This window comes from Ptiloglossa arizonensis, chromosome 9 (genome assembly GCF_051014685.1).
Source record: "Ptiloglossa arizonensis isolate GNS036 chromosome 9, iyPtiAriz1_principal, whole genome shotgun sequence".
NCBI lineage: Eukaryota > Metazoa > Arthropoda > Insecta > Hymenoptera > Colletidae > Ptiloglossa > Ptiloglossa arizonensis.
Window position 1 is genome coordinate 16,540,485 of NC_135056.1, and position 23,074 is coordinate 16,563,558.

Here is a 23,074-nt window from a genome sequence, read left to right on the forward strand (position 1 = left end):
AACACGATTGGTAAAGGACCAAAGAATCAAAGTCTTGCAGATCGATCTAGTAGAACTGTCTGTACATTTACACGAGGATAAAAGATGACAGTTAGGGAAGACTCGCGAAACGAGCCGACGATTGCGTTTCTAAGATACTATGAGTCGAGGAACACTTACCAAAGGAGGATTCCATCTTTAACCTTCTCGTACAACGCCTTGCCTTCCGGATCGATGGGCAGCAGGTGTTTCAGGTCAGGATCGTGCGACAGATTCGTGTTGATCCAGTCGCTGAAAGCGAGCTGTTCCTCCAGTCTGACAGAGTGCGTGGTACCCTCGCTGGAAGCTTCAGAGATACCGCCCAATGTCTCGAGGTTCTCCTTCTTGGAGACGACCTGCTTGAACGTGGAGCCCAACTCGTTAGCTTTCAGCTCCTTGCAGAGCTTCTCGAATTCCTCGAAGGAGAGACGTCCTTTGTGCTCGGATCTTTGCTTGTCGTCGTACTCCTCGATCATCTGGCGTACCTTGTACCCGGGCATTTTGAACCCGCATATGTCCAGAGCGCTGCGCAGCTCCGTGAGATTGATGAAGCCGTCCCCATTCGCGTCGATCTAACAGAAAGAAGGTTTCTTCAGACGAGATAGGTCTTCTTCGTGGAGAAGGAAGCCGAGGAGGTATCTTCCAGGATTTTGGAATCCACGATTCGGATCATCGACTTGGAGACTTCAGGATTTTGGTTCACGGAGTGTCTTCGGGACTTTAGGTCTTCTAGGTTCTTCTTTTCAGAGACGAATGTTCAGTAGATTCGTAGGTTTGGAATTTGGATACTTGACTGGTAAATTGCTTCAGAGGATTTTGGATCTTTTACTGTTTCAAGTGTCCAGGATTTTAGGTCTTCTAGGTTCTCTTCTTTAAGTATAAATGTTCATTAGATTCATAGGTTTGGAACTTGGATACTTGACTGGTAAATTGCTTCAGAGGATTTTGGATCTTCTATTGTTTTAAGTGTCTAGGGACTTTAGGTCTTTCAAGTTCTCTTTTTCAAATATAAATGTTCATTAAATTCGTAGGTTTGGAATTTGGATACTTGACTAGTAAATTGCTTCAGAGGATTTTGGATCTTACTGTTTCAATTGTTCAGGACTTTAAGTCTTTCAGATTCTCTTTTTCAAATATTCATTAGATTCGTAGGTTTGGAATTTGGATACTTGACTGATAAATTTCTTCAGAGGATTTTGGATCTTCTACTGTTTCAGGTGTCCAGGACTTGAGGACTTGAGGTCATTCAGGTTCTCTTTTTCAGATAAAAATCTTCGTTAGATTCGTAGGTTTGGAACTTGGTAAATTGCTTCGGAGGATTTTGGATCTTTTACTGTTTCAGGTGTCCAGGACTTGAGGACTTGAGGTCATTCAGGTTTTCTTTTTCAAATATAAATCTTCGTTAGATTCGTAGGTTTGGAACTTGGTAAATTGCTTCGGAGGATTTTGGATCTTTTACTGTTTCAGGTGTCCAGGACTTGAGGACTTGAGGTCATTCAGATTCTCTTTTTCAAATATAAATCTTCATTAAATTCGTAGGTTTGGAACTTGATAAATTGCTTCAGAGGATTTTGGATCTTCTACTGTTTCAAGTGTTCAGGATTATAAGTCTTCTAAGTTCTCTTCTCCAAATATAAATATTCATTGGATACTTGGACTTGGATACTCGATTCGTTAGTTGCAAAATCAGAATCCTCGTATCTTTCGATCTCGAAATTTAGATCGTCAAAGTTCTCCCGGTTACGGAACATCAAATCCGGAATTCCAGAAGAATTCACAAATCACAAAATCGGGAAGACTCTCTAAACTTCGCGTTGAACTTCCTCCGACCCGAAGGAAACCGATACGTAATTTCGGGGAATCCCGTAGAATCTCGTTCGTAAATCGAACCTCGAGACTCGTGTACTCGATTCGAAAGTGCACTCGACGATGCACTTCGAGTAGAATTTCTAGACTCCGGCGATTCCCAGTGACGAACAAGCTCCGCGAGATAAGCGATCGTTTCACAAACCGGCGAGCGTAATCGTCGCGACCCGTTTCGCGGGTAATCTGGTTCTTTAAACATTTTCGTGTCGCGAGTGTTCCAAATGTTTCGCGTTCCGCGAGTCAACGAATAAAAACCCGCGATTTTATTGCATCTTACGTTCGAGCGTTCGTCGCGCGACGTTCTCGAGCGTGCAACGCTCTTAATCGCGAGGGTATCGCACGTGCGGGCAATTTTATCGCGAACACGCGTACCCACCCTTTCCATCCCCCCTACAGAGAAACGATATGTAGGCTGCGTAAAATTGAAGTCAGCTAAATTTCAAGAATGCAGTCACGTTCGTAACCGGTGCAATTCCCGCGCGAACAATGGAGACGTTCGTCGGAAACACACGCATACTTGTACTTCTTGGAAAACCGCATCGGGGTTAATCGACAGCTCTTCGTATCCACGTTTCCCGGGAAACGGTGTTGCGACCGACTAATTAGCATCTTGTTCTTTGCCAGTGAACCGTTCACCCCGTGCAATTACCGATGATAATTGTTTCCGTCTTATCGTCGCGAAACTGTTTACACCTCGCCTCGCCTCGCCTCGCGGCGCGTGCATGTGTCATCCGAGCAAACACGTATCTCTAATCTGGCCAGAAGCGGCTCGTTCGTATCCGAAGATATTGTAATCGATAAACTTAACCGTATTATTCCTAAGCCCCGACGAACTCGAAGATTCAGATCGTTTGTACGGTATTTGAAAATGAAAGTGAACCGAGGCGAGACAATGTTTGAAAGAGAAAAAAGAAACGAAGTAAGATGTTTATTTGAAGAGAAAAATAAATGTGAGACGCTATTTGGAAATAAAAATCAGATATTGTAATCGATAAACTTAACCGTATTATTCCTAAGCCCCGACGAACTCGAAGATTCAGATCGTTTGTACGGTATTTAAAAAAGGAAGTGAATCGAGGCGAGACAATGTTTGAAAGAGAAAAAAGAAACGAAGCAAGATGATATTTAAAGAGAAAAACGAATGTGAGATGTTATTTGGAAATAAAAATCAAAGAGAGTTGGTATTTGAAATAAATTCGAAAAAATTCTCCGTGACAATCGTCATCGATAAACGACCTACTAAATCGATAAACGAAATACTATTTCGAAGATAAGAAAGTTTGAACCACTCGACATATTCGTACGTTATTTCGACAAAGTTGATCCCTGGAGGTTAATTTCGATACAGAATACGTGTAATAATATTACAATTAATGGATAATAATTCAATAGAAGTTATCCAAGGAAATTTGATCTAGGTCATCGTATCGGTACAGTGCGAAATTCCACGTAACTGTATTATTAGGAACGAATGTATACACTACAACGAATCTATATTATTCGAAACTGTGCATAGAGGAAGATACTTTAGCAAAGGAGATCGATGGAAAAGTATTACAGAATGTTCCTCAAAGTGATCGTCCGTGCATTAAAAAGTTCGAAAGCGAAGTTTGAATCTGTCTAGACTGTGGCGCGAAACTTGAGGAATTTACGACAAAGTTGCATCGTCATCGTCGCCTAGACAGAATTTGTTTGCACTCAGAACAGATTTTCAAGTTCCAGAAGTCGAGATAATCGACAACCTTGTACAAGTTTTCCTCAACTTCACAGTAAAGGACTTTGATCGATTCTCCGACGCACGAACGAATCGGAAGATCTTCGACGTTTTCTTTCTTTCTCGATGGTTGAGGAATCGTTCCTTTTCGAGATCTCGACGTTCGTTTTCACGCTGAGCGATTAATCGATTCCGTGGTTCGCGCGCGTCAAGTGGATTACGTAAAAAGCGTAACGAGAGAGAAGATGGAAATCGCGGGTACTTACTATGCTGCAAAAATGGGAGAAGTCTTCCAAGAACTCGTCGATCACGCTCCACTTTCGAAAACTGTGGACCTCCATGTCGAGTGAGAGGGGGGGAAAAAAAAAAAAAAAAAGATAGGGGGGAACGTCTCCTCCCGAAACGGTTGCTGCGAAAAACGACGAGAAGCCAGGAAAATGCAACGCGAGACTAAACTTGGAACAAACGCGTTATCGACGTTATCGAAGCGCTCGATAAAGGGGAACGAAGAGAGAACGAAAAAAAGAAGTTCCCGTGATACTTTCGCGTCTTATCGACGAGCGTGATATAATAACGTCGATGCTTCATTGACTTTTTCCCGCGGTTAATTTCGTTTGGAATACCGAACGAAAGTAAACCGAGGTGGTTACCTTTTCGTACGGTTCGTTCGCGAATTTATTTTGGCGCAGAGATCTTTCGCGGTCGTGACATGTTGCGTACGCGTGGATAATGGGAGAAGGTCTGGTAAAGGGAGAAGTTTCGAGACGTTGAGGGACGAGGGTATAAAATCTAGGGACGATTTTAAAAAATCTAGGGACGATTGTAAAAGATCTAGGGACGATTGTAAAAAATCTAGGGACGATTGTAAAAGATCTAGGGACGACTTTAAAAAATAGAGAGAACGATTTTAATAAATCTAGGGATGATTGTAAAAAATCTAGGGACGATTGTAAAATATCTAGGGACGATTTTAAAAAATAGAGAAACGATTGTAAAAAGTCTAGGGACGATTTTAAAAAATAGAGAGACGATTGTAAAAAATCTAGGGATGATTGTAAAAGATCTAGGAACGACTTTAAAAAGTAGAGAGACGATTGCAAAAGATCTAGGGGCGATTTTAAAAAGTCTAGGGATGATTTAAAAAATCAAAGGACAAATTTCAAAAATCTAGAGACAGTTTTCAAAAATCTATGGACGATTTTAAAAAATTGAAGGACGACTTTTAAAAATCGAGAGACAGTTTTCAAAAATCTAAAGACGATTTTAAAAAATTGAAGGGCGGTTTTCAAAAATCTAAAGACGTTTTTCAAAAATCTAAGGACGATTTTAAAATCTTGAAGGGCGATTTGTAAAAATCTAGGAACGATTTTAAAAGATGAAACGCGAAAATTAACGCGATTTTTCGAACATTGTCGCACGTCAACGAAAGTAAAGAAGAGCCCGCGAGCTTTGAAAATTTATAACTCGAGTAACCGAGATCGTGTTCCGATATCGTTGATGAATTCGCGATCGAAACAACCGTCCTGGTATCGCAACGATCGTATTTACCCCTATCGAGTGTATCGAGTTCGATATCCATTTAATTGCATTCACGATTCTTTTGGAAGAAACGACGAAAACGACCGATTATCGATCGGAGAAATAAACATAATTAGTAATCTTTACAATAATATTAAAATACAATTTTCCACCCAGAGAAACTGTTTGTTTTCCACGAAACAATGATTTCACCTCCTTTGGTAGAGAATCTTTTCAAGTAAAAATCAATCTCGAAATGTAATTTAATTTTCATCAATTTTTCTACTATTTGTACGATTGTACGATTACAAAGAAGTCGATCATCAGATTCGTTCCAAAGGTTACTTCACCATTGGTCGATTTATAAATAGAAGAGTTAATCGATGAACGAACACGTCGGTGAACCGATCGCTATCGCACGATGAAATATACTTTTTCCGCGAAACGACAACGATAATACGGTAAAAGAAAAAATGCAGAAATCCTTTCGCGGACGAGGTCGTGTAAACAACCAACGTGAAACGGGAACAACGCGCGCGTAGTTTCGGAGAAATGATTTTCGAGACGAATTAAACGAGCCGGTCTCCACTCGTATGTAAACGAGCACGCCGAGCGCGTTAAACAGTGTAAACGAATGCGCTCGAATAAACGATACGAGACTACGTCACGATGACTTAATCTCAGGTTATTGCGCTGGAAATCACGCCAAGTTAACCCAGAGGAGCGCATTGACCCAACGAAATGCAAGAGCACTTCGATCGTGGGTAATTTGTAACCGGGTCAACGTAAACCTACCTTTCCACCTACCCATCGCGTTTCGCAGTGTTAATAACAGTCTTGTTTTCCACTTTACGCTCGATCTCGCCTCCCACATCGTTAAATTCGTCGTGTTTCACCGCGAAGCGGATCCTCGCGGCGAAGCTCCGATTAAAGAAAAAAGAAGAGAAAAAAAATACCAGTTCTCAGAGGTTCATCCGGGTCACGATTAATTAAGATCCGGAGCGATAAAAATGAATTGTACATTTCCTGGAAGCATCGAGCACGAGTTGTTCCTCTTTTTCACGAGCTGGTCGATAGACGCGTAGATATGTTCTCCGAGATGGGTCTTTGCGTCGTTAAGATACATTTTTATCATGTTTTTATGGACGAAAGTTGATCTGAAATTTGAGAATAAGGAATAGCGGAAAGTAGGAAGGATTCTTGGGAAATTTTTACCGATGTGAAAATATCGATCGTAAAAATACAAATTTTTGAAAATTATCTTTGTGAAAATACTAATTTTCGAAAATTATCTTCGTAAAAATATAAATTTTCGAAAATTATCTTCGTGAAAATACTAATTTTCGAATATTATCTTCGTAAAGATACAAATTTTCAAAATTATCTTCGTAAAGATACAAATTTTCGAAAATTATCTTTGTAAAAATACCAATTTTCGAAAATTATCTTCGTGAAAATACAAATTTTCAAAAATTATTTTCGTAAAGATACAAATTTTCGAAAATTATCTTCGTGAAAATACAAATTTTCGAAAATTATCTTCGTGAAAACACAAATTTTTGAAAATTATCTTCACAAAAATATAAATTTTCAAAAATTATCTTCGTGAAAATACTAATTTTCGAAAATTATCTTCGTGAAAGTACCAATTTTCGAAAATTATCTTCGTGAAAATACAAATTTTCGAAAATTATCTTCGTGAAGACACAAATTTTTGAAAATTATCTTCACAAAAATATAAATTTTCAAAAATTATCTTCGTGAAAATACTAATTTTCGAAATTTATCTTCGTGAAAGTACCAATTTTCGAAAATTATCTTCGTGAAAGTACCAATTTTCGAAAATTATCTTCGTGAAAACACAAATTTTCGTAAATTATCTTCACAAAAATATAAATTTTCAAAAATTATCTTCGTGAAAATACTAATTTTCGAAAATTATCTTCGTAAAGATACAAATTTTCAAAAATTATCTTCGTTAAAATACAAATTTTCGAAACTCGAAGACACTTTGACACTTTGATTAAAATTTTGTTACGAATTTCTCGTTCGATTGGAAACGATGCAAATCTTTGCAACGATGCAAATCTTTGCATTCGATTTTTCAATTGTATTATATTACGTATCGTAACCTACCCTAGAAGAAATTTTCAAAACTCGATTTAACTCTGGATAAACTCCGCTCAGTTAGAAAATGTTCGCGAAGGTACTACGTGTATAATGCGCAATGAATATGAAAATTTCTTTCGTGCACGACCCCCGCATTCCCTGTGCTAATTCAGATCCGAGTTAACTGAAATCTACGACGATAAAAATGATCGCGAAGGTACTCCGCGGTTATTATGCAACCAGCACGAACATATTTTCCACACAAGAATCCATTCACCAACGAGTTCAATCTGATCCCCGTTTAACCACGTTTTTCTCGAGGGTATTGTACCATCGTGTTTAATGAAAATTCTTTTCAAAGTGCATTACTCCGTTTGTGAAAACTACTCGAGAACCTGGACAATAATATCGTACGAAGTATCGCGTAAATTCAAACAGTCCATACTTGGAAAAATTACAATAAACATAGCTGTAAAAATCTTGCCAACTCTTCCGTTAATCAAACACGGTAACAATAAAAATTCTTCCAACAACATTCCTAGCGCTAAACATACAAATCCTTACTCGAGACTCTAGTCAAGAACATCCAGTGATATTACGCAAACAAAATATACAAATTTTATAAAACACACTTATTTATTATCATTCTGATCTTTACCTAGTACGCGACTTCGCTGCAACACAAATTTCCAAGAACTACTCCAAGTATCTAAAAAAAAAAAAAAAACTAATAAACACTCCCCGGAACGATACACGACTCCTGAATTATAACTTAAAAATCCCCTTTTGGAAGACATTGCGCGCATCGAAGCTAGAAATCTTTATCTTTGAGTGAACTTTGGCCCGTATTTAACCCAAATTGGCAAAGGTCGCTGGGAGGCCCCGATCGATCGGGATCCACAACGATAAACTTTCCCAGAGAGAACACGCCGCGGTGTTCGTTGAACCAGAACGCGAGTCGTTAACTCGAGAACGTTTAAGGACGGGAAAAACGACCCGATGACAGAGCGCAGAGACATCAAACATCCGCGTAGCCAGGGAACCGTACGTAAAACAATACATTACGTGCAGAACCCGCGGTTGTGTAACTCAAGTTATACATTTACTCGAGCCTGAAACGCTCCACGCCTACCAGACGCGGTTCTTCGCTTTCTAGAATTCTATGGAGTGCGACGATCGGCCGCAATTTCAGGCGTAACACGCGCATCGACGGAAACACATTTTTCCATACGAAAACGGACGTTGGTGGTGCACGCTGGAATCCGGAAAGGAGTTGCGCATTAGTCAATGGCGCGAGAGCGAGTACACGCGTCGTTTCGCGTCGCGGACCCGCCGCGATCTTCCTTTTCCAACGACGATAATGCTCGACGCGTGTTCAAGCTTCGCGACGTGTCCGTCAACCGTCGGTCGAAACGTTTCTCAATTGGACGCCACGCGGAAGTGTTTCACCGGTACGCCTCAACGTTTCGTTTGACGATTCTTTTGAACTGTGCTCGAACGAATGGATGACGGATGGTTGTCCGTCGGATTGAGCGAATTCGGTTTAACGAGGGTAGAAAGAATCGTTGCGTTTCGGGGGGAGACTGCTGGTGAGTGATTTCGTATTTGAATATCAGTGTAGACGAACGTTTGAGTGTTCAAATATTCGAGTATTGAAATAATTCAGAAATGAAATGTTCGAGAATTCGAATATTTTAATGTTTAAATATTTTAATTTTTAAACTTAAAAATTTTTTAATATTTTAATTTTTAAATATTTTAATTTTTAAACTTAAAAATTTTTAAATATTTTAATTTTTAAATATTTTAATTTTTAAACTTAAAAATTTTCAAGTATTTGAATTTTTTAATTTTTAAATATTTGAATTCTCAAATTTTTAAATTAATGAATTTTCGAGTTTTCATATATTTGTATTTTTGAATTTTTACATATTTAAATTTTTAAATGATACAATTTTCAAATTTTTGCGTATTTGAAGTTTTGAATATTTGAATTTTTGAATATTTAAATTTTGTAATATTTGAATATTTAAATACTGGACGATCCGAATATCGGAAAATTTAAATATTGGAGAATCGAATATTTAAGTATTTAAATGCTAAAGTACTCAATTATCATTACTCGACTATCAAAGTAAACTATAAGAAGAACGATGATTCACAGTTCACGTCGCGTTACTCGTGTATTATAAATGTCCACATACTCGATCGAACGTTCGAACACTCGTCGAATATTTGAATCGTCGAAGCGATTCAATCTACCACGGAAGGAAGCGCACTTCGATCTAATTTTCCATTAATTCTATTTCGCCCGAGAGTGGCGACTGCTTTGTCGAGAAGGTAATTTCCGCGAGAACCTTTCGTTCGTTCGTAAATACGCGATTACGTTTTATTCGTAGCACGGTACAATTACATTTCGACAATAACCGGCGCAGTTTTACGGCAACGAATACAAAAAGCTGGTATACACCCGTGCGGTGTAATAACTTTCTCGACTTTTTCGTACCTAAAGTATGCCGTGATCTCATACACCTGGAATTACAAAGGCACGATATGGCAGCCTGGAAAGAAACGAATGCAGCCACTCTGAGATTCGAATCTAAGATTATATTACGGAGCGTTCGAAATCCGATGCAAGAAGAATTCATTTCATCAAAACGTAGCGAATGTTCGTTAAATGCGAGCGAATACTCGAACAGAGTGGTTGCATTTTAGCTAATCGAACACGTATCGCTAACGATTATCGATAATTTATTTACTGCTTTTAATCGACGATACCGTTAAGACAATACCGGAAAGAAAGAAGCTAAAGGATTAATCGATCGTCGCCTGGATAATCATCGTACAATTGAATGTGTACCGTTAAACTGGATGAGAAACGAAGATAATATAAAAAATATATCGCGTAAGTATATTTGCTCTCCATTTACTTCCTTCTTTCTACCGTTATCGATATCCCAATCGCGTTATCAACGAATCGAAACTTATCGATAAATTAACGATATCGGGTATTAAAAACACATTTCGTAATTTATACATCAGTTGAGTTTATTTCTTTCTCCTCTGTTTCCTATTCTTAAACGTATCGACAAAATTCTTTCTCGACTTAAATTAAGAATGTAATTCCCTCGGATTAACATGGATTCTATTTAAAAATTATTACGAACCATCGAAACGAACTCGCGTTGTATTTCGATGTGCAACCTAGACTGTAGTCGATTTTGTATTCGAATGTTTCGCGGGTGTTCGAATGCTACTCGTGAAATTTGAATATTGGAGTAGCCGAACATTGGAGTATTCAAATATTTGAATAATCGAATATTGAACTGTTCAAATAGTTGAATACTCAAACATTGAACTACTCAAATATTCGAATAATCAAATACTGAAATATTCAAATACTCGAATACTCGGATAGAATTTGGAGTATTCAAATATTGGAATATTTAAATACTGAACTGTTCAAATACTCAAATACCTAAATACTCGAATAGTATTTGGAGTATTCAAATTCTGATCTGTTGAAATACTCGAATACTCAAACATTGAACTATTCAAATATTCGAATAATCAAATACTGAAATATTCAAATGCTCGAATAATCGGATAGAATTTGGAGTATTCAAATACTGAAATATTTAAATATTGAACTGTTCAAATACTCAAATACCTAAATACTCGAATAGTATTTGGAGTATTCAAATTCTGATCTGTTGAAATACTCGAATACTCAAGCATTGAACTATTCAAATATTCGAATAATCAAACACTGAAATATTCAAATACTCGACTATTCAAATACTGGAGTACTCAAATACTCGAATACTAAAACATTGAACTATTCAAATATTCGAATAATCAAACACTGAAATATTCAAATACTCGACTATTCAAATACTGGAGTACTCAAATACTCGAATACTCGAACACCGAAGTATTCAAATGCTCGAACGATCACGCGTCGTTGTATTCGAATATCCGTACAATCCGTCCCGCGACGAGAACGAATCGCCGAAGGAAAACGGTCGCGCAGTGACAGAGAATACTCTCCGTACGGTCTGTACGTGTTCCCGTATCGGGTACAGCCGGCGAAATGATTCGCGATTCCGTCAAGTCCCGGAATGGTGGCAAACGAGGTATTAAATATCGCTTTGGAGCTTCAGCGCGTTCTTTGAAAAGGAATCGCGATAGGTTAGCGAACACACCGTAGACGCGGGAGCTCTCTCGGGGTCAGACTTCTCTCTCCTTCGCTTTTATCCTGAGAACTGGTTTCGCCCGGCGTCGCATTGCGCTCTGTCCCCGCCCCTGCCCTGTGTGCCCGGGCTCGCGAGTAGTAGGTAGGTAGGTAGGTAGGTACCTACGTAGGTATGTACGTGTGCGTTCCTCTCTCCCTTGGAAATCACGATTGAATTACCCGTTGCAAGAAAAGGGAGCCGCTGCTTCTATGCGTTGTTTGTGCACGCGTTGCGTTAACCAACGAATCTGGACTAGGCCAACGGACCTCCTCCGTCCACGCCGCGTGGCTACCGTGAAACGAGCAACTATTGGCCTTAATGCAGCGAATAACCCCTGCCATTTCTTAATTCGCTCGGACGACTCGCGTCGTCGTACGTCTCGAGCGACGCCCTGTTTCGTACGCTACGACCAGTTCAGTATGATCCCGTGGATTTAGTACGACACCAATCCGTAACATCCGTGGACAATTTTTTTTCGTCTAGCTACGGACGACACTCGAGTATCGGGTTACGCGTTTGGACACTTGTCCTCGCCGAATCTCTTAGGGGACTTGTTAATCTTTTCAGTAGTGAATCGATCAGTGGCGGAGGAATTAATTTCGCTATTTATTTCTCAATAATTGTATTAGGAAGTTTGTTCAACATTGTAAATGTTGAATAAAAAAAAGGAAGAATTGTTACGGAATCTCTCGGTGAAGTTTGTATATTTTCTAGTCTCGTCCCCCAATCTCGAGGGATCTTAATCTTCTCGTTGCTGAATTAATCAACGGTAGTTGTCTCGGAGTTAATTCGAGAATTTATTTTTCAATAATTGTATCAGGAGAGACGTGTAAACGTTGAATAAACAAACGACGAATCCTTACGGAATCTCTCGGTGAAGTTTGTATATTTTCTAGTCTCGTCCCCCAATCTCGAGGGATCTTAATCCTCTCGTTGTTGAATTAATCAATGATAATAGCCTCCGAGTTAATTTGAGAATTTATTTTCTTTTATAATTATACTAGGAACGATGCGTGTAAATTGAGTAAAGAAGTCTTGCGGAGTATTTAAATTCATATGGGAGGGAGAATAATAACGAATTAATCTGGTCGAGTTACGGTTTATTTGAGATTTTCTCATACTCGGTGTATGGGAAGTGCACTATTCGCGGAACAACCGTCAATTCGAAGTAATCTTCAAAGGATTCTGCAACGAGGTTTTCACACTGACAGCCACCGTTTGGTCCATCAGATCAATATTTTCCGAGAGAATGTTCCAGCGGTACCTACTGGGTGGTCTGAACGAACAGTGATTATTCGTTGGAAGGAAAGATAATCGAACATTCTTAAGTTTGCATAACTCGTAGTTAAACAGACAATTTTTAAGATCGTTACGGTGACTCTGGAAATTAAACAGAGGTAAGTTTCTCTCTGGAAGTTAACAAAATACTTTGTAAATGCTCCAACTTCTTTTCTTGGTTTTCTGTCTTGGAGTTAAAATGGCGACCAAGACACGGTACACTAGGGATGGGAAAACTTTTAAACGAATAAAATCTGACGACTGAAAGTTTCTCCGTTCGCTTTATTTCTTAGAGCTGAGTAACTAGGGATGAGTAAACCTTCGTTCGAGAGAAAAGATGACGAATAGAAGCAACGTAATCAATTGATTCTCCGTGTTCGTTCTACGGAGCAGTTATATTTGTATCTATTTACTGTGATACGTAACTTTTATTCGACGAATAGACAGTGACTAGTTTGTTAATTGTAACTTTCAACCAGAAAACAACGTCAGTGGTCTTACATTTTTCCTTATTCATCGTGACACATTTATAATTTTTATTCGAAGAGTAAATAGTATTTCAACTATAGTAATATTTCTCCGGAAAACATCACTGGTTCCAAATTTTTCCTTACTGTGACACATTTATAATTTTTAGTCGACGAGTAAATAGTATTTCAACTATAGTAATATTTCTCCAGAAAACAATGTCACCGATTCTAAATTTTTCTTTACTCATCGTGACACATTTATAATTTTTATTCGACGAGTAAATAGTATTTCGTCGATAGTAATATTTCTCCGGAAAACATTACTGGTTCTAAATTTTTCCTTACTGTGACACATTTATATTTGTATTCGACGAGTAAATAGTATTTCAACTATAGGAATATTTCTCCAGAAAATATCATCGATTCTAAATTTTCCTTACCGTGACACATTTATAATTTTTATTCGTCGAGTAAACAGTACTTCGTCAATAGTAATATTTCCCCAGAAAACAATGTCACCGATTCTAAATTGTTCCTCACTCCCCGTGACACATTTACAATTTTTATTCGACGAGTAAAAGACACTATTTCGTCAATAGTAATATTTCTCTAGAAAACAATGTCACCGGTTCTAATTTTTCCTTACTAATTTTTCCGTAATACATTTATAATTTTATTCGTGGAGTGAACAGTACTTCGTCAATAGTAATACTTCTCCAAAAAAAAATTACCGGTTCTAAATGTTTCCTTACCGTAACACATTTACAATTTTTATTCGACGAGTAAAAGACACTATTTGGTCAATAGGTAATTTTAAACAATTCCATTGAACAACGTCAACCGTCTCTAGCCTGTACACGACACCCATCGGGTGCGCAGCACGAACTTTCGTAAAAGTCCACGTACAGTTGATGGTCGGTTGCCAAACGTATAATCTCGATCGGAGCAACGGACTGGTCTCTCCGTAACATCGAAATCGATTTTCGCGGAACGACGACCGCGAGGACGATACGCGGTGTCCCCTAGAAGAGAGAAATCGCCGGGACAAGTAAAATCGTACGTAGAACGTGTTCCCGGCGTGTTCCAGATTTCGATCGTTGAGTCAACCGTGTTTCCTTGATTTCAAGGCGACGATAAAGGTGACTCGGCCGCCTCGCGTATGAGATTCCACCTACATGGGACACGTGCTACGTGCCAGCCGCCTTCGTGTTCGAGAGGATCGAGATCCCCTGGACACACGACTCTCTTACACCGGATCTCGGTGTTTTAATTGTGTAACGCGAGCGTGGGGACGTACCACGTTTCGTAAACGACAGCTCCGTAGCTCAGACGAGAGACGATTATTCGCGAAGGCGCACCTATCGTTCGCTGAATCGAAACGATCGCAAACAGGTCGTTTCAATGACGATCACGACGAACGTGTACACGGATGACGATTACGACGAACGTGTACACGGACGACGATTACCATCGGGTACGACGATGACTGCTCGATTCGTCATTGGTAAAACCGATAAAGACCGAGCTTGGCGAACCTCCGTTCGAATTTTCGTAACGCGATCGACTCGTTCCAACCAGTCGGCTCGGACTTATCGCGCGTCGAACGATTGTACAACGCAATTAGACTTAATTAGAATACAGTCGAAGGTCAACGGTTGACGTTTTCAAGAAGAAGAAAAAAAAAAAAAGAAAAAAAACAACGATACGATTCCATCGGCGTCGCTCGAGTCTTTTTCCATCTTTCCAGACACTTCCACCGAGATTCCAATCCGAGAGCGAGTTTTTACTTTTAAGGGATAATAACGCATTGTAATAATTAACGAGGCAGTGCTCGTTATTCCGCGGAGTATTGTTGAAGAGAACGTATTGCAGACGAGAGTTAAGAATGTCTAATTGTCCGAAGAGATCTCATCCGGGATGCACTTTTTCGTAAACAATAAGATATCGTAGATTCTTGGTAATTAACGGAGAGGGTCGGAGTCAGTTGTTACGTGGAATGTTCTCCAGGGAAAAATGTACCGTAAATCGACAAGAAACTAGGTGTTTGTTCTTCGAAGCTGTTGTTATACGTAGATGGTGAATATATTTCGCAAATGTTTCTCGGTAGCTATCAGTTCGAGTGTTTTAAGGTTCGATACGCGACGAACGCTCGAAGGTCTCGGAACGAAAACGAGCCTCGAGACACCCAAGACGAACCACATGTGCGCAATGTTATCCAGAACCGATGAAAGAAATGTGTAGCACCCGATAGAAACGAGTCCAGACACGTAGGACACGATACGAGATGACATCAGGCCCGTGGACTTCTTACGAATCGATTTTCGGGTTGAACGCGATGGAGATCTTCGAGACAACGCACGGAAGAACCCTAATTCGAGAGATCCGGTGTACACGAGCCTAAAACTAACTGGTACTCGTCAGGGAGGAATTCGAGCTCGTAGAATTCGATACTCACGATCCTGAAGGACTCGCGAGGAGCTTTCGTTAACAACAATCCGGGCACTTACAGGACCCGCATGGTTTTTAGGACACTAGGAGTTTTACTGGATACTAAAGATCATGAAGAAGGATTGTACCATGGGTACTGGACACTATGAGTCTTAAGGGATACCAAAGATCATGGAGAAGGATTGTACGATAGGTACTGGACTCTATGAGTCTTACGGGATACCAAAGATCATGGAGAAGGATTGTACCATGGGTACTAGACACTATGAGTCTTATGAGATACCAAAGATCATAGAGAAGGATTGTACAATGGGTACTGGACACTATGAGTGTTATGAGATACCAAAGATCATAGAGAAGGATTGTATGATGGGTACTGGACACTATGAGTGTTATGAGATACCAAAGATCATGGAGAAGGATTGTACCATGGGTACTAGACACTATGAGTCTTAAGGGATACCAAAGATCATGGAGAAGGATTGTACGATGGGTACTGGACACTATGAGTCTTACTAGATACCATGGAGAAGGATTGTACCATGGGTACTGGACATTATGAGTCTTACTGGATACCAAAGATTATGAAGATGGATTGTACCATGGGTACTGGACACTATAAGTCTTACTGGATACCAAAGATCATGGAGAAGGATTGTACGATGGGTACTGGAGATTTTAAGAGTATCAAGAGTTTCTAGAAGCCCTTGGGGATCTTCAAGACTCTAGAAATGTCACTGATTTAAAGAGTGTTTAAAGAGGAGATTCCTGGAGATCTTCAACTCTCCACGAGAGAAGTCTCTTGGAAATCTTTGGCAATTCCCAGTAGCCAGAGGACCCCAGAGATCACGAGTACCCATGACACTCGGACTTTTCGAAACGTACAGACGAAAGATTCCAGGATCAATCCCTTGAGACGGTCTTGAAACACTGAAATTTATGATACTCTCGGAATACACGAGATTCTTTGGCCCTGATGTTTCATCAGAGATCGGTTCTTTGGTCACTGATATCCGTGATAGTCTTGGAACACATGGTGTACCCTTTATCCGTGATCTTCCAATTTCTCATCTTTACATTTATCATCTTCAAGATCCTCTACCAACCTAGAGTCTTCTACCAAATTCTACAGATTCCATCGTCAAGTCTCGTGACTCTAGAAAAATCCTAAGATAAAATTATCGCTTTTCGTGAAAATTGCAAATATTTTCTTATACAAAATACTTCTCGCGGCGACCTAAGATAACAACCAATTAAGAAATTATCTCGCATCAAGTCTCATAGTTTAAAAAAGTCCTAAAATAAAATTACCATCTTCTGTAAAGACATCAAACATACTCCTCGTCAAAATACTCCTACTCGTAATGACCTAGGGTAACAACCAATTGGAAAATTATCTCGGGTCAAGTCTCATAGCTTAAAAAAATCCTGAAATAAAATTACTATCTTCTGTAAAAATTTGAAGTATTCTCTTTGACAAAATACTCCTACTCGCGGTGACCTAGGACAACAACCAATTAGAAAATGATTTCGCATCAAGTCTCATAGTCTAAAAAAGTCCTAAAATAAAATTTCCATCTTCCGTAAAGAAGATGGTTCGATCGTTCAAACATCCTCTTATACAAAATACTCCCACTCACAATGACCTAGGACAACAACCACTCAAAAAATGATCCCACGTCAAGACTCGCAACTCCAGAAAAATCCTAAAATAAAATAATCGCCTTTGATAAAGATTTCAAACATCCTCTTATACAAAATACTCCCACTCGCAATGACCTAGGACAACAACCACTCGAAAAATGATCCCACGTCAAAACTCGCAACTCCAGAAAAATCCTAAAATAAAATAATCGCCTTTGATAAAGATTTCAAACATCCTCTTATACAAAATACTCCCACTCGCAATGACCTAGGACAACAACCACTCGAAAAATGATCCCACGTCAAGACTCGCAACTCCAGAAAAATCCTAAAATAAAATAATCGCCTTTGATAAAGATTTCAAACATCCTCTTATACAAAATACTCCCACTCGCAATGACCTAGGACAACAACCACTCGAAAAATGATCCCACGTCAAGACTTACAACTCCAGAAAACTCCTAAAATAAAATAATAGCCTCTGGTGAAGATTTCAAACATCCTCTTATACAAAATACTCCCACTCGCAATGACCTAGGACAACAACCACTCGAAAAATGATCCCACGTCAAGACTCGCGACTCAAGAAAATTCCTAAAATAAAATAATAGCCTCTGGTGAAGATTTCAAACATCCTCTTATGCAAAATACTCCCACTCGCGACGACCTGGGAGAAGAACCGATCGGAAAATTGTCCCACTGGCCCATTGACTCGCGACATTGACCCTGTCGCGGTTATCGTCTCAAGATGCACGGATCTATACGGGTAATACGCACTCTGCCTACGCTCCTCGAGTTCTCTAGACGACTTACGGACCCCTCGTTCATTCGTTTATTCGTTCGTCGACGGTATCTCGCGCCAGAAGCGACACTGAAACATCGTTGCTGTCGCCGCGCGTGATAACTCACGTTTGCTCCGGCACGGTGCATGAATTAACCGCTGGTATCGAGAACGGTTCTTTAAATGGTAAATCGCGCGGACAAACGCGACGTCGTCACGTGACCGAGCCACTGACGCAAATTACCACGAGCTCGCAAACAGAAGAAACCCGTGTACACCTTCTACCGAACCACGATTTTCACGAACAGATCGTAACTTTTTTCCAACCAGCTCGCAGTCTTAATTAATACACGCGCGTTGTCGCGCGGCATAAATTACCAGCTCGGGTTTTAACGCGTGAAAGTGACGGTGAACCGACTCAAAGGTCCCTCGACGGACGCCACGAGAGAGTAAAAAAGTTTGCTAGTCGCCACGGAGTTGGCTCAAGTGGCGATAATTGAACGACTTCGAACGAATCGCTCGTTTCGTTCGAAGGACACGCACGATGTGGTCCAGACTCGCTCGATGGTCCCACAAAACACTCTGCGTTGAAATTTTCCCACAAACCGCGAACGCGGGTGTGCACGACACCATCCGCGAAAACGAAACCCTCGAAGCGATCGATTTCGTACCTTTCTTCGTCGCTCGTTAATTTCACCGTGAAATTCCGATCGTGGATGGGAACCATTAGGAAATTTTACGGGGAAAGAAATATACATAAATGAACGGACAAACAACCAAGTGGAAATCAAAGTTCCGCGATTCTCGAGCGGACTCGAAACTTTCACGAACGTCGACGCGGAGAACCTGAGGATTCTGCGTTCGATTGTTATCTCGAGTGGCTCGTGCAAATGGAAACCGAAAGAATCTCGAGAGAGAGAGATTCGAGTGTACTAAAGATTCGATTCTTTGTTCAATTTGTATTTTTTCCCAAAGAAAGTTTCGTTATCGCATTTGTCGAAAGACTGGAGATAGTATACCACCGCGAAGAGAAACGCCTCGATTTATTATTAATAAATCGAGAATATATTATAAAAGAATGAATACATTGAGAATATATTATAAAAGAATGAATATATTGAGAATATATCATAAAGAAATGAATATATTGAGAATATATTAGAAAAGGATGAATATATCGAGAATATATTATAAAAGAATGAATATACTGAGAATATATCATAAAGAAATAAATTCGTCCTTTCGACGAATATTTCGCGCGGTGCAAAACTTAAGAAATTTCCCAAAATCGGTTACATCGACTTACTACCGTAACAACCTACAAAGAATACCACCTCTTAACCACAACGCGCCAAAAATCCATCTTTCCGACTCGATTACATCCAAATCTTTCCAGTACCCCTCTGTACGTTCTCGACTCCAAATTTTTCTTCCCTCACAGTGACAAAGTCTCGCGACACAGAGTTACCGAGAACGCCGCGAAATCGGGAATTTCCTTGCGTTACAATGGGGCCATTTTAAAATTCTTTTCTCCCTCTAATGTCCCATTGTCGAATCCCGTACAAAGAGGCGCGTATCGCTGGAAATCTGGCGACCGAAAAGCTCCCATTGAATTCGGGGCCGAGTCTCGCGGATTAAACGAGACAATGGTTTCCCGTAGTGCGGAAACGCGTCGCGTCTGGCCGTGAGGTTGCCGCAAGATGCATCCAGCCCTCTGCCTAGGTGCATTCCGTCGATGCAACCGTGACCGGTTCCGCCGGTTGGGCGTCGTCGAGATCGGTGTCAACGTTGATCACACGCCCGATTCACTTGTCGTTATTAACGTCCACGAGTCTCGTGGACGGTAGCCATCGATCGATCGTTTCTGCGTCACTATCGCGGACCACGTAGCGCATACTATAACGAGACACCGGTAACTTTTACCTCCGATCGGTCCCGCTCTCGGTCGTGTTACACGCCGCACGATTCACGCGTGATTTGATTTACAACGCGAGCGAAAGTGAGACTCGACGCGATCAAGGTTAACGATACGGATCAATTACCGATGTAATTAATTGCCAGGATCGTCGATCGCGGATGTTCGCGAGGAACGGCCGTCCGTGAGGCTTCTTTTGCTTCTGTCTTTCCTTTTCGGTTCTGTCTTCGTCACGCACGACGTGGTAATTCGGCCGGTACTCGTTCCCGAGAAATCTTAGACGACCGGCTGTGAACTTTTTGTCGATCGTCGAACGATCGACGGTTATATCGCGCGGGGTGTTTCCGTGTTTACTTTCCCTCTCGAAGCGTGAATTCTTGCGCAAGGAGGAATCGAGAGGAATCGTTTCTTCCATTTATGTTGGATCGGTATTTTTAGATTTGTGAAGGAACGGGTGTGTCGGGTAGGTAACGGAACGAGTACGTTGGGTGTATATCGCGAAGGAGGGTGTGTATCGAGGATGTGTCGCAAGGGTACGAATGTGCCCGGATGGTATCGTAAAGGAGGGTATATAGCTTGGGAATAGATCGTAAAGGAATGGGTGTATCGAGAATATATCGCGAAGAAATGAATATATTGAGAATATATTGGAAAAGAATGAATATACTGAGAATATATCACAAAGAAATGAATATATTGAGAATATGTTATAAAAGAATGAATATATTGAGAATATATCACAAAGAAACGAATATATTGAGAATATGTTATAAAAGAATGAATATACTGAGAATATATCATAAAGAAATGAATATATTGAGAATATATCATAAAGAAATGAATATATTGAGAATATGTTATAAAAGAATGAATACATTGAGAATAGATCATAAAAGAATGAATGTATCGAGAATATATCATAAAGAAATGAATATATTGAGAATATATCATAAAGAAATGAATATATTGAGAATAGATTACAAAAGAATGAATGCACCGAGAATATATCACAAGGAAATGAGTGTGCCGAGAATATATCATAAAAGAATGAAAAATGTATGAAAAGTTAATGAATATCTCGAAAGAGAAACTTTGTACTCGATTCGAGAAACATTTTTAGAGCATTGGAAAGTAATTAGCAAATATTTCTTTCGCTTTTGAAATACCTCGATTTTTCACGCGAAACCGAGAAATTTTATTTTAAATATATTTAAAAAATTCTCTCGTTCCTGGAAAGAAAAGAAAAACTTGCGTTTAATGCTTTTCAATGTTCCATAAATTTATATTCGATCCGATTGATTAAATCTTAGATTTCACCGTCCGTTGTAACGGTTGCCCAGTTGTAATTTATCGTCGCAATATAAATCGGCCTTCGCGCCTTCTGCCAGTACACCGTACTCCAATTTTGGTTATGAATGTTGAGATGTAATAAGTACAATTCGAAAGTAGAACGCCTTGAACCCCATAGTTGCGACTGTTTGACTTATACAGAACTAGTTTCTACCTGGAAAACGGTATAAAACGCTCTAAGGTTCAATTTAAAACGGCGACAGGTCTCGTTCGGACTGTAGCGTATTCAAATACCGTTCCCGTTCTTTTAAACACGAACGTTCACGAGCAAAGTCGTATAATTATCGATTAGAAAACGACTCGAAATTCAAATTCAAACTCTTCTCTATCCTCCGTCGAATTTTCGCTTATCTGAAAATTATTCGTACAAATATCGATAAAAAAGAATGATAATTCAAACAACAATATTAAACCTAAAACTTTCAACCTTAATTTCCCTACTCTTCGATAAACACATTAATCCAAATTCTCAAACTTGTTCAATTTCCAATCGAGTCTGTGTTCTATCATCTGTAAAATCTATCATCTATGTTCAAAAACTTGAATCTACAATGGAAAATCCTCTCAAAACCTCCTCGTACGTAAACTATATACTTTTCAAAAATTCTAAATTTTTAAATGGTACCAGATATCGCGATTATTCGATCCTTCGAAATCCAAAACGGTCCACGCGTACGTATCCCTGTAACGTGAAAGTACCCGTACTCGTGACACGGTTCTAGCGATCCAGACAAAGCGACGTGCTCGATGAACATTGACCTATACCGAGCGATAATTAGACGAGCAACGTTCGGAAGATTACAATTCCAGGGAGGATGATTTCTCCAAGCGCGTGGTTCGAGGAATCGTTGTTGCTCTAACTCGTCCTACGTGTCAACGCGCGCGATCCGGTAAATCCTCGACGCAATGGAGGGATATCGTTGTCGGTGACTCAAGCTCGCATTCTTCCAAGTGCGATCACCTCTGATTTTATTTCATTGCTCGATGCGCCGCAGGACCTCCATATACGCGCGTGTACACACGCCTCGAAACGTAAACCGGAGGAGTCTCTCCAGCGACGAGACATTCACGCGTTGCTTGGTCAAATAAATATCTCGAACGAAAATAATCCCTACCGAAGATCATTAAAGAGACGAATCTCTTCAAGTGAGAAAAGATTCTGTTCTCGAGTGAATCTACTCGACGTTGACTCCAAGTCTAACCGTAGTGAAAGAAGGTTTAGCAAGAGACACGAGTGTTTCATTATTGAAAGTTGGAGTTTGGATTCTCCGTGTTATTTACACACGAGAACCGTGATTCTCGGTACGGAATTGTTTTTGGTAAGTCGCAAGGGCAAAGTTCGGCCAATGTGTTTAACGATAGACGATCTTTGAACGATGAGTCGTTCGATGCTTCGCACTCGTCGTCGTCGTCGTCGTGATCGCGCGAGCAACATTCATTCACGGAGACGGAACGCGAGGAATACGCTTCGCGATTTAATTTCAGCCGGTGGATTGTGTTTCCAGCCATTGAAATAACACCCCACGGTTCTCCCTCTCGTAACTCTGTCAACGAGCAAAGGAACGCTTAATTGTACAGCCGAGGGGAGATTAACGCAACGTTTTACGCAATCCGGACACGCCAGCCGCGTGAAATCAGACAGGACAGTTTCGCAGAAACGAGGTGGCGTTTCGCGTGCTCGCGAACCTGTCGCGGTTGCAGGTAATTTAACGCTCGTCGATTCAGCGA

At 40.1% G+C, this 23,074-nt stretch overlaps 1 protein-coding gene across 1 annotated transcript in view; it reads right to left on the reverse strand.

Annotated features, from left to right (window-relative positions):
• Fim (plastin-2 fimbrin) overlaps nt 1-23,074 on the reverse strand; it is a 56,110-nt gene that overhangs the window by 6,312 nt on the left and 26,724 nt on the right. Inside the window, exon 2 of the mRNA XM_076319441.1 lies at nt 160-590. Coding sequence (XP_076175556.1) covers nt 160-590 — 431 coding nt within the window. The remainder of the gene's footprint in view (nt 1-159; nt 591-23,074) is intronic.